The sequence below is a fragment of the Anas platyrhynchos genome, chromosome 1, assembly GCF_047663525.1.
Source record: "Anas platyrhynchos isolate ZD024472 breed Pekin duck chromosome 1, IASCAAS_PekinDuck_T2T, whole genome shotgun sequence".
In the NCBI taxonomy this organism is placed as follows: Eukaryota; Metazoa; Chordata; class Aves; order Anseriformes; family Anatidae; genus Anas; species Anas platyrhynchos.
The window spans coordinates 85,325,268-85,342,231 of record NC_092587.1 but is presented as its reverse complement, the minus strand read 5'-3'; the positions used below and the strand labels follow the sequence as shown (position 1 = coordinate 85,342,231).

The 16,964-nt window shown below is 42.7% G+C and overlaps 1 protein-coding gene across 2 annotated transcripts; it reads left to right on the top strand.

Annotated features, from left to right (window-relative positions):
• Positions 1-3,207: 3,207 nt before the first annotated feature.
• On the top strand, positions 3,208-16,512 carry LOC101792630 (beta-1,4-galactosyltransferase 3). 2 transcript variants are annotated; one of them, XM_038181436.2, is made up of 6 exons: positions 3,208-3,617; positions 10,092-10,327; positions 11,212-11,402; positions 12,036-12,158; positions 14,848-14,946; positions 15,867-16,512. In XM_038181436.2, exons 1-6 carry the CDS (start codon positions 3,380-3,382, stop codon positions 16,006-16,008), a joined length of 1,029 nt encoding a protein of 342 aa, XP_038037364.2. In that variant the 5' UTR covers positions 3,208-3,379; the 3' UTR covers positions 16,009-16,512. The 2 variants fall into 2 exon arrangements, with proteins under 2 accessions (XP_038037364.2, XP_071900093.1); XM_072043992.1 differs by lacking the exon at positions 3,208-3,617 and adding an exon at positions 4,159-4,377.
• The last annotated feature ends 452 nt before the right edge of the window (positions 16,513-16,964 follow it).

The following is a 16,964-nucleotide window of genomic DNA, read 5'->3' as shown; positions in this document are numbered from 1 at the left end:
TGGAGTACAAGCAAAATCCATAGCTGCTTATATAATAAAAAAGCCTGTTCACACAGGTTTTGCTTAAAGTGCAACATGGCGTGTACAAGCAAAACATCCTGTGAAAAGCTGAGAAAGAACTGTGGTGGCCAAAGGCCTCTGAAATGTCCACCCTACTAGAAAAATCTGCCACCTCCCCCCCACAACAGAGGGACAGCTCTGCTTGTCAGTGGTGACTGAAAGCCTCTGCAGTGCCTTCACAAGGATTAATGCTGCTTTCCTTGATAGAAACCCTGGGGATGGTTTGGTATCACTCTGTCACACCAGTACATGCTCTTCCCCTTCTTGAGCCCTGCATTTTCAAGGCTAAGCTTCCCAGTCACGCGGTTGCATTTTAAGCCAGGAACTGGTGCAGGTCCCTGGAGTTAAGGAAGGGAGAAGGAGGAGAAAGAGCAAGAAAGAATGAATCTTGTTAAATGGTGAGGTACTTCTCTCAGTCCCTCATCACATTCAGGACTGATTGGAGGTGGATTTACACTTGGAGGGAGGGAGGGAGGGGAAGCTCCTTCCCCTGGGACATCCAGAGGCTCTTGCACAAACTTAATTTCAAGCTCTATTGAAGATGGTGTTTGTCTTTTTTTATTTTCCTATGCATTCGTTTAATTTCTCAAGCAGACGTGAAAATGAGAAAGGCAGACCTTTGACTGCCAAGACAGCCCCGTTCCTGCACCTTACAGATCCAGTCTCACATTGTTTTCCTCCATCACTGCCCTCAATACATCTGTGCACAGGGGTTGCTAAAATGCTTGCCAGCTCCCTTTCATGCTTCAGTGGAGACAGGTTGGATTGTTGGTGGTTTGTTTTTTTTTTTTTTTTTTCATTTAAGCAATCCAATTCATTTTTAATTCAAATCCCTCCCGGCATTCTACGGCAGGGAAAAAAAAATAGGAGTGCAGTGACCTTGAAAAGGCTTGGGCTTGCTGGCACCACAGAGTTCTGATCTGCATTCAGCTCTCCAGTCCACGCTTGCTCTTTTGTCAGAAAAAAAAAGGCTTCTTGACAATGGGAGACGGAATGAGAAGGATCATGATTCTTGCATTTGGTTTTGGAAGAATCTTGAAGGAAATGTTCCTGGAGCTTCAGCTCTCCCAGCCAGCACAGAAACACGTGTTGTTTGGCTGAACTGAAGTTTGGTGCAGGCTGTTGCCTTTCCAGCTGACCATGTTGTGCTCCAGAACAGGCACAAGGTGACAATTTTTACAACACCTGACTGCCATAAATTAGCAGAGATGCTGATGCAGATCAGCTCTAGTTTGTCTGGCTTCTCCCTGCCTCAGAAATGGATGCAGACAGACAAGCCTTGCCCAAATTCTTCCTACACTATTACTTCCCACTGTGATTCAAGTTTAAATTCGGGTAGTACCAGCTCCTAAAACAATTAATGCTATGAAAAAAAACATGTCAGCACTAAAATATTGGTTCCTATGCATGTTTTAGACACAGAGGTTCCCCTGTGATGGACGCAGAGATTAATTCTTTCCCATCCACGGCTTTGTACTCACTGCAGCTTTCAGAAGAGCAGAGGGCATCACTTTGTTTTATGAACATGAAGACAAGCAGGGTGTGTTTGCCATGGTAATGGAGAGAACGCCGCAGGAAGAACGCAAATGGTAGAGCTTCAAAGCAGTGTGCAAGAAAAGCAGACTTTGCTGCAGGATTGGGTAGGTTTCAATAAAAACAGACTTAGTCCCAGCAAAAGAAGTGTTAAATACATTTATTCTTAACAACAACAAAACCACAACAAATTATTTTAAATTAAATGTGAAATGGCAATAGTTTACACCCAGGCCTCATGTAATAACAGGTTGTTCTGTCCAGCAGAATAAATGAGATCAAATCCCTTATAGATGTGTCCCCTGACATCCCTTCATCCAGCTCTGAAGCAGGAGTACTCCCAACACACACGGTACCACCTCTAGCCCCATCTTTTTCCCGTGCAACCTCCTGTTGGTAGCTGCTTTGCCTGGTTTGGAGCCATGCATGCTGACTGATGAGCCAGCACATGGGGCAGCTTTGTCTTGGAATAGGATGGGAGGCTGAGCTGAGGAGGCCTACCCCTTCTTGCAGAGGAAAAATTTGTTTTTTACTACTTTCCCCAGTGCAAACCCAGCCACTGCCTTTTCCTAGATGGCTTCTTACAGAAGACGTCTTTTTCTCTGTCAAAATTAAGTGAAAATGGACAGCACGTTAAATCCATTATTAGAGAAGGCAGAAAGACTGACAGCACAATCACACATGCCCCATTTCATTAAGAAAACTAACAGAAAAGACGGGGGTGGAAAAGCCAAAGTTTTTATAGGCAGCGAGGCAATGAAAGAAGGTTCTTTGCTGTGGTGTCTACGCAAGTGAAACACTTCTGTAGTCTCCTGAGATGCAGGTAGAGAGTGGTGCATTTATTTCAGTTGATCAAATCTTGCTCAATTCGGTCATTTAAAGGCAGGACAGTGACTGTGCTGAAAGTGCAGAAGAGCTTTCCCTGTCCCCACCTGTGAGGGAAACTCGGCCATGTCAGGCGTGCCTTCGATCTCTTCCAAAAATCCTGAAAAACACCATTGCCAAAAACAGATACTTCAACTCCCCATATGCACGCACTGCAGACACCATCACCTTTCCCTAATAAATCAATATGATTTAAAAAATATATATTTTTTATAAATAGCAGCCACCAGGCTGACTGCTCCAAGGAAGACTTAACGGATGAAAACCAATATTACAGCACTCGTTTTCAGCATTTTCATGGAATTTTAATTTCTACCCAAAAGCTGCTCGACAGGAATCATGCATAAAGTACCTTGTAAATAAAAAATAAAATAAAAAATAAATAAAAAAATAAAAAGGAAAAAATGAAAAAATAAAAATGTAAAAATGAAAAAAATGAAAAAATGAAAAAATGAAAAATAAAAAATAAAAAAAATAAAAATGAAAAAAAAAAAATAACAGAGTTAAAAAATAAAAAATAATAATAAAGAAATTATTTTTGACAGCCCGACACAGCAGCGGGTCCCTACCCGCCCCACAGCACCGTTACCCCTCAGGGCCGCACGGCCGCCCGGTGGGGACTACAACTCCCAGTATGCCTCGCGGCGGCGAAGCGCAGCCGGGCACGGCCCTTTCCCGCGCCGCATGCTGGGAGCTGTAGTTTCAGGGGAAGGGCGGGGGCACATTAAATGGCGGCCGCCCCCTCCTTCGCTTGTTCAGAACGGCCGCTGTGGGCTCGGAGCGGGGCTGTGGGGGGCCGCGGGCGGCCGCTCCTCTCCTGGTGGTGTCGGCAGCGGGGAGGGGTGGCACCGGCCGTGAGGCAGAGCCTCGGGAGGTGCCGGTGTGAAGGAGTTTGAGAGCCATGTCCCTGCCTCGCGTCGAAAACCCCTGGTTTCTGCTCTTCCTCCTCGCCTTCCAGACGATCTTCATCCTCATCGCGTACCAAGGCAACCTGGCCGGGGTGTTCCGCGGGCTGTCGGGCTCGCCTCAGGTGCCGGATTTCTCCAAGCCCCACGATGTGTACACCAACCTCAGCCTGCTCGCCCGCCACCCCACCGAGGATGCTCTGCCCTACTGCTCGGCCCGCTCGCCGCTGCTGGGTACGTACCGCCTGCTGCTGCTGCTGCCGCCGCTCAAGTGCATGTTTTTTCCAGCTTTTCTGCTTTAAAAGTGGTATTCTTCCACTGGCAGGGCTTCACGGTGTTAATTGACTCATTTTCATTGGTTTCGTGAGGTAGTGTGTCAGTGAGCTGCAAACTTTCCATGCGAAGGGTTTGGTTAGATGTTGCGTAGGGAAACGAGTGAAACCAAAGCACAGCGTTAATCCCAAGCTAATAAAGCTTTTTTCTTCTTGTTTTGCACCCCCCCAGCTTGGTCATCCTACACAAAGTGTGCCCACCGTTGTGCTTTGGGATTTGGATCTCCCTGCTCGCTGACTCACTCCTGGTTTCTTTATTTCAGCCTTATGTCAAGCCTGTAATTCAATATCCATTGATGTTAAGTATTTTAAATATTTAAAGAGAGTGTGTCTTGGCACCTTGCTCTTAGTGGCGATTGCTTTGGCCTGTGACTATGTGCCATTTAGACCCAAAAACTCCTCCATTAAGCTCAAAAGTCCAGAGATTGCATCCAACTTGCAGCAGGTCAGAGCTGGTCCTAGAGGCAGCGTGAACTCAGCTCTTGCACTGCTAAAAGAGCTCAGAAACTTTGAGCGGATGCAAAGTCCAAGCCCTAAAGCAAGTCTGGTGGTAAAGTGGCTTGTCTGTGGGATTAGTGGAGCACTTCTAGCCAGACGGCTGAGTTCTGTAAGTGTGCACGTGCAGGTGGTTTGGCTATTTCTGCTTCCGAGTCTACAACGCAGTAAGTTACTCTGGTCTTTTTATCTGTACTGTTCTGGTTTCTGTGATTTTTAGGTCCTGCGTGTCAGTAGTCAAGCACTGCTTAGTTGTGCTGGTGTTCTAGGAAAGCAGCTGACTGCAAATGGAGCCCAGTGAGAGCAAAGTGGCTGGCCTTGCTTCACAGGTGCAAGTACTGTGGGAAACTGTGGCTGCGTTTCCTCCTGTGTCAAGTTGCTTATCTAGGTTTAAGAGCTGTGCTGGGGTGCTCCAGATGAGCCCTTTTAGACTCTTCAATCCTCGTAAGGGTGCGTGTTCTTTCACAGAGTTTTCTTCCGTCCTCTTGCTGAAGTTCAATGAAACCCATGCAGTATGTATGATGAAGTTGTAAAACTTTTGGGTATGCACTTCAGCACTGTTCTTGGAAACAGCTCTGCTATGTGACTGACATACTGAAAGTACGGATTCTCTTTGCACAAAGTGCTATTTGTAATGGTCTTAGTGTAGTCTCAGTTCACCTCTAACCAAAACCCATCAATTGTTTTGGGAAGCTACCATTCTGTGTTTTCAGACTACTTAGTTTTACTTGAAAGCACAGCAGAAATGTACTTGCACCTTGCATGAAAAGTGTGATTCTGTGCAGCTCATCTAAAAACAATCAGATAAGCAAGAGCAGTGACGATGCACATGCGAAATAAAACTACGTTAAAGTAACTGGTGCTTTCAAAGCTATGAAATCTTCCTAAGACCTGTTCTCCCCATCTCTGGGAGAGTTAAGAAGAGGGTGGGTTGGCCTGCATGGGTTAAAATGCGGACAATGCTAGCTACAGAGAGAAGAATGGTAAAGTTAACTAGGAGAAAGAATGAGGCAAAGTGACTGTGGAAGTTTTTACTAACTCCAAAAGTTAGAATTGAGCATGTGAAGACCCTTGCTGTGAAACAATCTATTGGAGCATTGATACAGTTCCAGCTTAAGAAAAACAAACATTCTGCTACTACTAGGTGATATTACCTTTTTAAATACAAGAAATAACATATTCCTTCTGTTATTGGTATATGCCAGACTCCTCTGAGGGTGTTTTGTTATTTTTCCTTCTAAAAATGCCTGCTGCTCTGTGAGGTGCTTGCCCTTTATTCAGATGTGTCCATCACATAGAAAACAGATGTATAAATACAGCCAATCAAGACAGTTGTAAAGTTACCATCGCTCCTGGGACTGATCTCTCTTGGAAGCATTACATCAGAGAGAGCGATTAATATTAATTTCATAAACCCATTAAATGAGATTTCAAATCAATTCTTGTGGACTCCAGTCTGCAATTCAGAGCTGGTAATAATTCACCGTGTCCACTCCAAAACATGTTAAAGTAACTGGAAGAATGCCAAATGGCATAAATGTTTCCTGGATCGGGGCTTTTATGAAGTGCAGTGCTTTCCCCACTTATGTATACAGTAGATCACTTAACTAATTGCTTGAACAGAAGATCAGATTGCAGCTCCATCTGTCTTTTTTCAGCTACCTGAATCCATTTCCAGAGCAGTGGAGTAAGAATTAACTGAAAATATAATTGCTTAACATCTCTGCCTGGGAAGAAGATCTGGATTTAGCTTTTTAATGCTCAGTGGTGCCCATTGACCCTTTCATGGTCAGTAACTCCAAAAGCATTGTACTGGATACTCAACGTCTTCGGTAATACTGACACTGTTACTTCAGTTCCTTTTGAAGTTTCTGTACAAATAACCAGTTGCCTGTTTCCACCTTTTGGTTTTGGAAAAAGCAGAGCATTCTTATGCTTGAGTTGCTCTCACTCAAACTGAACTGAGCAGCATTTAAACCCAAAATTTGGTGTTCTCACATTGTGTGTGAGATGCGTTGTTTTTGTCAGTTCATCGTTTCCTCTTACCAGGAAAAAGCTCAATGGCAGATGGCTCTGATTTAGTTTTTTTGGAGGGGTACCTTACTTCCAGCATGGTGTGTGCTGAACGAGTTAATTTGGCTCTTGAAGCCTTAATAGTTCCATGTTCCATCTGCAACTCTGATTTTTTTGAAATCCTGTCATGCAGTGGAAGAACTTTTTTCAGGCCCTTCCTGTAGCAGTTATTCCTTTTCACTCCTGCCATAACCTTTTCATGAGCAGGACCATCTGTTGTGGCACTGAGCTGTTCCTGCTGCCTTTTGCAACGCGTGCTCTCCCACTACAGCTTCTCTCCTCTTAAGAGGGAAGTGAAGAGGTAATAATGCTGAGATTTATCTTTAGCTGCTGCTGAGGCAGCCTCGTGTTCTGTCATTGGAAATTGATGCTTAAATTAAGGCTGTCAGTCTGCTTTTTATTTCTTTTTCATCCAGGTAGTGGTAGAATTATACAATATGAAGTAAAGTAATGCGTAAGTAATATACTGTGTGCTGCTGCACTTTTTCACTGATATATTCATCCCTGCTACCATTACAGCTTGTTCAGCTTGTGCAAGCTTTACTTATTGAACTGAATTATTACAGCTGTTTATTCTGAATTAAATGTATAGCAAGATGGTGTTCAGAAGTCATGTAGCTCCTTCCTTAAGGTGGAATAGATCTGGTCACAGTTAATGGGTCTCCTGATACTCAGATGTGTTGCCTGGGAAGTAAAACAAGCAGGGAGCATGCTGTCCCAGCCACCAGCTAACAATATGGGCAGGGACTCTTATTTATTTCTCTGTGCACTGAGGTTTCCTATCAATTAAACACTCTCCCTGCGGTGATGCAGGCACAGAAGGAGCTGAGGAACCAGGCTGTGGGGAAAATTGACTGGATATATCAAGGGGTTGATCTTGTACCTTGTCTGAATTGGGATCCTGTGCTTTCTAGCATGACCAAGGTGGTGTTTTTCTTTTTTTTTTCTTTGTCTTTTCCCAAAACTGAGCTTCAGCTGTTGTATTTTTCCCTACTTGGGCCAGCCTGCAACTGTGCTGTTCACGTGTGGGATTTAATTGGATTACAGCGCAGTAGCTGGTTGTTAGTTGAAACTGGACAGGAAGGAGAGCTGAGAGCCAGAATTTTGTTTATAGCCAAGTTGTAGGGCAGCCAGAGGTCTGGGGGATATGTCACAGGCTTTAACTTTTTTTGTTGTTTTTGCTTGACATATGCTGAGTTTCAGAGCTGAGGTTTTTGAGGTATGGAGCCAGGCAGCTCAGGAGAAGATGACATCTGGAAAGAAAATGATAAATTCAGGTGTTATCCTCATGAATCATATGTTTGTGTATGTAGGGAGGTAACAGGAGTGAAGATCGTGCATGTTATGTCACTCCTTCCCTTGTGTCAAAATGCAGATTTAATTTTGGGGATTTAAGGATTATTGCTACAGAATCTTCCTCTGTAATGCAAATAGCCTGGATTGTGTTAGGGAAAACAAAAACATGCCTTTGTGGGAGAACAAAAGGGATTAATTCCTTTTTTTTATGTTTTCCTGGGAGCAATGATCTGTAGACGAAATCCAATCTGAAGATAACGTTTCTTCAGCAAGCTCCAGTTGTCATCAAATTGCTGGGTAATGGTGCTTTAGTTAAAAGAACTGATAATCAGGGAGTTCATAAATCTGCAAAGCAGCATAAATTACAGGTTTAAAACAGTGTTGGACTGAAATGCGGTGGCCTTAGAGGCAGCACAGGAAACTGCCTGCCTAAAAGTAATAAACAATAAATGCGACCTAGACTCACGAAACGCAGCGTGGTTCTCTGAAGAACTACTCCTCTGCTTCAGATGGGCAAGTACAGCAGCATCCTCCAGTTTCCTGCACAGGGTAATGTAGCCAAAATCAAATTGCCCGTGAGTTTATCATGGGCAGAGGCTAATCCTCTAGCCCTTTTTTGACTGTGTGAGGGATGGGATCGGTGGCTGTTCCTACTGATCTTCAGGAAACACTCACATCTGCTTCTTTAGAAGGAAAAGGAGACTGCTGCTGGCCATAGGTCTGCATGTCAGAGATGTGAGGGGTACCAACTTCTGGCTCTGGACGGACAGCTTCAGTCTTACTCCAGAATTACTCCCTGAGTCTTGCACAAAAATCAGCCAGCCAGTTGAAGGGGTGTTGCTTCCTCTCCATCAGTGACACAGGATGTGGGTGCACACAGGTTCAGTTCTGTTCTTTGTTAGACTTGTAGCAGAGACTTGCACGTAGGATGGGCTGGAAGAAATACCTTGTGGGCTCACCTGCTTAAATATGCATCAGACTTGAGACAAACCCGTACTTTTCCCAGCTGAAATGAAAGCTACCAAACACCAGGCCTAAATACTTACTCTTTCTCTCCCAGGCTTCATTATCAGACGTTTCAAGAGAGGATAATTTATTTCACTGCTGAAGAGGGAGTCTGGCTTAGAAGATACTGAAAGCTCACTTCAAAACAGTCACAGGATTGACTATGAGCTTGGAAGCGAAAGAAAGTCTTATTTATAGCTGTACAAATAAATAAGTAACTTGTCTCACAGGCTTCTGGAGTAAAAAGTATTTTGTCTTTGAGCAGCATGACTTGCAGAGGATTGTTGGGCCTACTTAAAACCACAATCTTGTGATTGTCAGATCTTAATTGCAATCTAGGTAAAAGGTTTCCTCCTAGCTTATTTAAATGATAGATTTGATCTTGTTTGTTCTGCATTTTTGCTTTATTTTCTTAGAGAAGATGACAGTGGTTGGAAACCACTAAGATACGCTGATTTGTGTGCAAATGTAATTTTTTTTTCCTAATTCTTGAGCCTTTTCTATACCTGTAGTGACAGGTATAGGAATAACCATAGTGTGCATTTGTTTGTTTTCATATTGCTACAGTGCAAGACTTGTGTTAACAAAGTGACTGATACTTAATATTGTTTTTTTCTCAAGCTTCTTCATTCTGAAGAATTCAGATAAAAATGCAGGAAAAAAAAATGTATATTCTAATTAGATAAAAATTCCTGAACATGGTGGATGTTTTGCATTTAAAACTGACTCTCTGAGTAGAGGAACTATCCTATCTAGCTTATATTGCTGCCCCATGCCTATTCCTGTAACTATGAAACATCTCCCTTCTTAGATCTGCTGTTTGTTTCTCCTAAAATTTTGATGGGAAAGCATGAATACAGCCCTTGTGGCATGTGATTTTAACATCAAATTGAACTTAAAACTTCTTTTTTGAGATAAAGCTAACATTGCCTAAACCATTTATGTTTCTTAAATAATTTATATTCATCCAGACTTTAGGCTATTTCCTCCCAACCTGCTGATTATCTTTTTGGATGTCTTTATCCTCGAATCTACTCTGAAAGAGCCTCAGAGACTTTTTCCATACGGGCAGCCAAAAGAAAAAGCCTGTCATAGATTTGTTTTCAACTCTACTCTTACAGGGAATACATTTATTCAAGGAGACCATCTAAGTAGCACAAGACAGCTTTGCTTGTGCAGCAGAGAGCCAATACCAGGAAAAAGAGAAGCAGAGGAGCCCGGTGAGCCCTGCTGGCTGTGACAGGACTCTGGGTGCCCCTCTGGCAGGTAGCCCGATGGCCCTGTGCTCCTCTGTGTAGAGCCCCGGTGAAGTGACTGGCCTGTGGGTGGTGCTGGAACTGGTCAACCAGGCACGTCTGCATGGTGGTGTTAACTGTTCTCTGTTAAGCAGGGCTGGTGTCTTCAGCAGTGACCATTTGCAACTCATCCTGTATTTCTTACACAAAAGCTGAGAAGCATTTGTTAGCTTACTTCTGTTTTGTTTTTTTTTTCTTCTCTCTCCTTACAGTTGGTCCGTTAATCATCTCCTTCAGGGTGCTCCCTAGTGAAAGAAAGATCATCAAAAAAAATCCTTTCGTTCAGTCCGGAGGCCTCTACAGACCACCTCACTGCTTGGCCCGCTACAAATCAGCCATCCTCGTAGCATACAGCAACCAGGAGAAGTACCTTCACCATCTTCTTTACTATATCCATCCTTTCTTGCAGCGCCAGCAGCTCAGTTACAGAATCTACTTGATTCAGCAGGTAAGCCTAAATCAGATCCCCCCTGCTGGGGGGAGGCTGAGTTTCCAGGTCAGGTTCTGAGCAAGAAATGTGAATCCTGCAACATGGAAGCACCATTTTATGCCTGGGTCGAGCAGGTCAGTTATATGCCATCGTACCTCCATGGCTGCTGCTGATTGAAATACCTTACCACTTGTCAAGATCATTGTTCTGCTATTGATTTGTTGTGCTTTTTTTAGTTCCAGAGGGATAAAGCTGTCATTAAGTGGTAACTTGTATTTTCAGCAGTTCAAGAGTTGAATGTGGGCTGTCTGTCAGTGGCTTGTCAGCATAGCTACTGAGTAAAACTGTTGAGACTAAATGCTAAACTCAAATCAGGTATTTTTAGACTGCATTAAGTGAAAACATCTGGCTTGACCTTGCTGTGTGCCAGCCTATGCAGGGCAAACAGCCGCAACTTAGCTGATGGGGGACCGGTGTTGCAAAAGATCAGTGGAGAGACGGACAGTTCTGGGTACACTAATTGAAACTGATAGCTGAGTAGGGGAGAAAGGAAGCTTTTTGTTTGTGGCAGGGATCTGTTTTTCTTATTTCTAAACTTTAGGAAGTAGTAGTCAGGACAGAAGTGTTGATGTGCATGTGTAGACCTGAAGATTGACTTACCTGGTCTCTATGTCTGTCTTCCTCATATGCCAATGGTGTATGGCCCCTGATGCATCACAGTTCCTGAGAATATTTTGAAGAGAGGGAGTAAAACTTTCAGGGTTTAGGGATAAAATTTTCAGCCAGTGGTGAAGTACTCCAATGTCATTCAGTTGATAAGGCTTTTGTACTAACATCAGTTTGAATCAAACAATTCTCTTGTTTTGGTGAAGCAACTTAGGGTGTGGTGTGTTTTTTTCCAGGTGGGGAATGGTACATTTAACCGAGCAAAGTTACTTAATATTGGTGTCCGGGAGGCCCTGAAGGATGAAGATTGGGACTGCCTTCTTCTGCATGATGTGGATCTAGTACCTGAGAACGACTATAATCTCTACATCTGTGATGAATACTATCCCAAACACATGGCTAGTGCCATCGATAAGTTTCACTACAAGTAAGTGCTTCTGCTTTGGGATGTTTGCATCTTAATGGGTTCTCTTTCCTCGTAGATTGCATCTTTCTCTGTCCACATTCATGCTGCCTTTAAGATCTGTGGGGTTTCTTTTTTGTTTTTGCACTAGTGGCTTCCCCAGGAAGGGGTATGGCTGACCTAAGCCACGTAACGTGAATGGTTCTCTGCATGTATTTCCCCATTCCACTGTTAGCTTAGCTTGGCCAATAAAGGCAATCAGAAATCTGCCAGTTCTTCCCAGGATAAAAGCATGGGGTGGGAGGTACTGGAGTACATGGAAGATGCATGATGCAATGTAGGTATCTGGAACTAACTTGAGAAGTTAATTTTAAAACCAGCTTTACCTTGACCTACTCAGGGGGAGGGAGGGGCAGGAATTAAGCTGATTTTGCTGGTTCAAGTTTCAGTAAATAATGAGTGTGTCTTAATTTGGGGCTTAAAACTTTCCACAGGAGTACTGTTAAACCAGCTACTCTGCAGCCATCTGCTTCTACAAATATTCTGCAAGGGATGAGATTAATGTCTGTGACTTGCATTGTGTTGTTTGCTTGTTAAGGACTAGTTATTAGCCCTCAATATTGATCCTTTTGGTTTTTTTTCCCCTTCTCTTTTTAGTCTTCCATATAAGTCCTTCTTTGGGGGTGTATCTGCTTTGACTCCAGAGCACTACATGAAGATGAATGGGTTTCCAAACACATACTGGGGCAGTGGTGGTGAAAATGACGACATCGCTACAAGGTATTGATGCACAGGGCAGGCTAAAAACAGAGCCCAGGTGTTGAGTGAAACATCTAGCATTATTCTGAGGAAGAACTAAGATGTGGCTCCTTAACGTGCTTGCAGCATCATTGCAATCCAAATGCTATTGGCATTGGGTGTGATAGCTGTCAGAAAATGCTCAGTATCTGACTAATTATTGTGCAATGGGAAGACAAATTTCCTCAGACACTGGGGGTAAAACATCCTAGTGCCTTGACTTGCTCAGGATTGCTTCCAAGGGGTTGTAACTGCCTGTAGCTGACAAGTGATTTCATTGACACAAACAGCCCCAAGGAAGGGAATCTATGAGCCACCCTGATTTTTCTTTCTCTTTATTTATCATTTCCCAAACAGTTGCCAACCTAGGTTGCTCTAAATACTATCTAGTCACCAATACTTGGAATTAAGAAACACAAGGAAGTCTGATTTCTGTGCTGAGCGCTAGGGAAGTCTGCATACCACTGAGTCAGTGACAGGGAGCTCTGACAGGATTTTTTCTTGTAGGGTGGTTGCCATGGCAGCAGCATGCTATGCAAGTGAATACAATGAGTTTAGTTTCAAGTACTCTGCCTCATGCAAATGGCTTCAAGTACAAAATCATGGCTTGTATCTTCTTTATTAACCTCTGTAGTTGCACTGTGCATCTTTATTGTCTTGCACTGAGGCAAGCTTACAGGGTGGTTTATAAGGCCATTATTGTCAGTTTAGTTTTATGCTTTGTTGGTCTTGAAGACTGTAACAAAATTACAGTTTTGGCGGAGTTTTCTGGTTGAGAACTGTAGGAGGCTTTACAAAGCTTTTCTTCTGAGAATTGAAATCAGTTTGCTTAACACAAATCCTCATTTTCCTTTCAGGGCTAGCTAGTTGAAATGGTGGATGGTTGTTCAGAGATTCAGCACTTATTACAATAACAGGATGCCTAGAAAACATCTTTAAATTGACCATTACAATGCTGGGTCTGCTCAGCTGTTCTCAGTACAGCTTTGGCCTCTAATGTGATTTTCAAGTACCAGTGGTAAAGTCATCTCAATTAATGCATGAGAGCACACTTCCCTGAAGAAGCATCTCAAGGCAAGCAGGTTATGTAGATCCCAAAATAGCCCCCTCTTGAAGGGAAATTAGTCCTGCATTGCTATTCTCACAAGTTTTCAGAGAAAGAGGGTTCTAGGTTTGTGGAATCCATAGATAGTGACTTAACTAATGCTTTATTCATATGCTGAAGTCTCCTCTTGCAAAAGCTAGGAATGAGATAGCTAGTTTGGGATAACCGGGTTGATGCCCCTAGTGGGACTGGATTTTTAGGAGTGCTCAAGCCCTTCTTAAGGTAGAGAGGAAAAAACTTAGCAGCATCAGTGAAATATCCAAAAGTCCTGTATAAAGACTTCATGCTGGGATACTGCTCATTAAGACAATCAGCAAAAATAATAATTCTGGCTGCTACTTACAGTTGGTGGACTGTGGTACTTAAGTTGGTCCTAGTAAACATAAGGACTTACCTTTTATTAGAATAAAATACTATTCTAATTAGAACTGCTGCTGTGTTAATATCATCAGCTGCAGTGAAATCTGGGTTCTTAAAACAGTAAATGAATGCATTAAACTAATAACCTCATGAAAGAGTTAATATTTCAACAGCAAAGCTAGTTTAGTGCTTCTTTTTCTTATTGTACATTTAATCAAAATAAGTGATGTTCAAAAAGCTGCCTTGTCTAAAACCCAAACTGAAATAAGTGTCAGTCAGTGAAATGTAATCATCTGATATCTCCAGCCTAACAAATACTCGGTTCTGTAGCTTCTTTCAGCTTCAGAACATTCCTGCTTCAGTGCAGCTTGCTGTGGTACTAGATCTCAACAGAAGGCAATCAAATGCTGCAAACATGCCAGTTAAATAACCTAAATTAGGCAAACATTCATTCTTACATTTGCAGAAATTGTCTTTGTATAAGCAGTGCCCTACGATAACAAAGGCTAGCTAGGTTTAGTAGCATTACTGGCGATTTCTGTTGGTAAGCTAACAGATGCCGTCTGTAATGGATTGCTTTAAGTCACACAAAATGCAGTTTTTAGCAAGCTCTAATTTAGAATTCTGAAGCTCTAGATTGCTTTTTTTTTTTTCCCCTCAAACTGTCCTGCAGCTGACCAGGTCACAGTTGCTACATACAGACACCAGAACAGCAATCTTTCTTGAAGGCAGTGTTCTCATCAAGGCTATTTGCAGCAGTGGCACTTCTCAAGAACAGACTTAACTTTATTCTGAAACTCAGGCCTGGATTCTTTCAGAAAGGGCAATTTTTTTCTAAAAAAAAATGGTGATGGAGCTCTAGGCAGTAACAGCTCTGCTCTTACAAGGAAGTGAAAATAATGCTCACTTGTCAGATGCAAGGGAGTTGCTCTTGAAGGCTCTGTATGCTGTTGTTTGTTCCTTGCTTGCTAATCCTCTTTGTACCCTGTCAAAATACAGTGCAGCTGGGAGCATCCTAGCCTAAGCCTGGTCAGAACCTGCTGGAGAGGATAACTTGGCACTGTTAAACTCATTCCCTTCAGCTTTTGTATTTTGCTTTGATTGCATTAACACTGAACATCCTCTCTGCCCTTGACCTTCCCCTAGAGCTAAGCCTCAAAATTACATCCTTATACCTAAACAAACATTTTATTCTTCCTTTTAAAGGATCCAGTTAGCAGGAATGAAAATTGTCCGGACCCCATCTCACCTTGGACGCTACAAAATGATGAATTCCAAAAAAGAGACAGAAGAGCCTTGGAGAAGGTAACTGTCTAGAGAGGGACGGGTGGGAAACTATTCCTTGCCTTGCTGCAGTCTGTTACCCTCATCTTCCTCAAAACATGAAGTAAGTCTCGTGCCACTGTTTAATTTCTGCTTTCATGCTGCTGTTTAAAGAAAGCTCTCAGTCACCTTCAAGTGAACTGTACTGCTCATGTCTCTGCATTTGAAGGGTAAATGTATTTCTCCTGGTTTCCTACTCAATATCAATTTTTTCAGGGAATACCAGTTTCAAAAATGCTACCACAGTCCATCTTGTGAAGAGGGAGATTTCTGTTTGAAGAGGCTCTTTGTTACAATTTCCAGATAAACAAAGCTTGCTTTACAGTCTGCAGATTCAGTGTGCTATTAAAATAAAAAAACAGCATTCCAGTTTGAGGAGGTGATTAAGGTACATAACAGACATTAGCAAAGACCCAATTTTGTACAAACAAGCTGGTAAAGGTGTTGGGTCAAGTGTGGTGGAGGATCCTCACTGACAGTGCAGATTTCCCTGTCATCTTAAACTCAGGTTTCCATAACAACCCTGTCTTAAGTGTACTTACAGCAGCCTATGTACACCGTTCCTGCAAGCCTCCTTGTTGTATTCCCAGCTCTCTGCTTGCTGCCAGGCTCTTTTTTTGTGTTTTTTTTTTTTCCAGAGCGTAGCTGCCACCCCACCAGTCTCGCTTTCTGATTAGGTTCCAGTCCAAGTTGTCCTCATCTGTAACACTCAGCATGAAGTTCAGATCTGTTCAGCCTCCTCCTTCTCTAAGGAGAATTTTGGGGGGGGGGGCTTTGGCAGCTTTCATCTGCTAATCCCCTGCCCCCAGAAGACTATTTCTTCTGTTACTTCTATTTAAAGCATCAGCTGTAAACATCACCTTTGTTCTTTTACCTAACTGCAACTATTCTTCCTTCTTCAGGTCTGCTTCCCGACACAACACTAGAAAAACATGGAAGGATGATGGAATGAATTCCTTGGAGTTCAAGCTTCTTTCTAAGACAAAGCATCCTCTTTATACCAACATCACCGTGGACATTGGATATGTTCCCCCATTTTCTTAAGAGAACGTGAACAAAAGTGAAATGTGAGTTCACCATGGCAGCATGCTTACAGGCATTCAGCCTCTACCTCCTGTTCTAGTGCAGAGTCTGCAGTGCCTGAGACTAATCCTGTTGTCTTTCATGCGTTTAACTTTTCTTCTGAGCGTACAGGATTTAGAAGAAAAGGCTTCAGGACTAGGGTATGATAGCTACAAACAGGATCTGGCTTACTGTAGAAGTCCTTTAAAGCACTGTAAAAACTACTGAACCAAATCCACCTCTCATCCCTCAGGCTCTGGGGATTAAGGTCTCCTTGACAGTAAGCTGACCCCAAGTTTTCTGGAACCTTTGTTCCATAGCTGGATAGCTCTGTCCTGCCGCTTACGTAAGTGGTAAGTGGGATTCAAGCCATTCCATCAGCCAGGCCTCTGAAATGCTGTATTTTGAAAAAGAACTCAGTGTTGAAAGATATTACAGTTCTGTAAATACTTCTGTGAATTTGAGTAAAGTTGGTGTTTGTTTGGATCAAGATTTTCTAGCATATTTAATAAGAGCTGAGTAAAAGAGGAAGTTGCCCTGAAATCACATGAAAATAGAGCTTGAATTTGTGGTTGTGTGGCCAGATCATCAGAGTTCTTACTGTAGGTGTCAGTAATTCACACTGAAAGAAACCCCAGGCTCTCTCCTGGCCTAACTTCCTGCTCAGCATAGGAAAATTCATCTGGTATTTCAGCTGTTGCTCAAACATTAATCATCTCTCAAGGTTGATCTGTCTTCAATATAAAACACTTCTAAGAAATAAAATACTGGAGGAAAAAAATTAAATAAAGTCTGTCAACAGTGCAGCTGTGACCCTGACAGGAACACATTTGTACTTTCCTACCCGTAACACTGATAGTCTTCTTTACACCTTGCCCTTTTTCGTAATCTTTATGTCAGTCAGTAAGTGTAAGATAGGATATTTTACCTTGTTATGC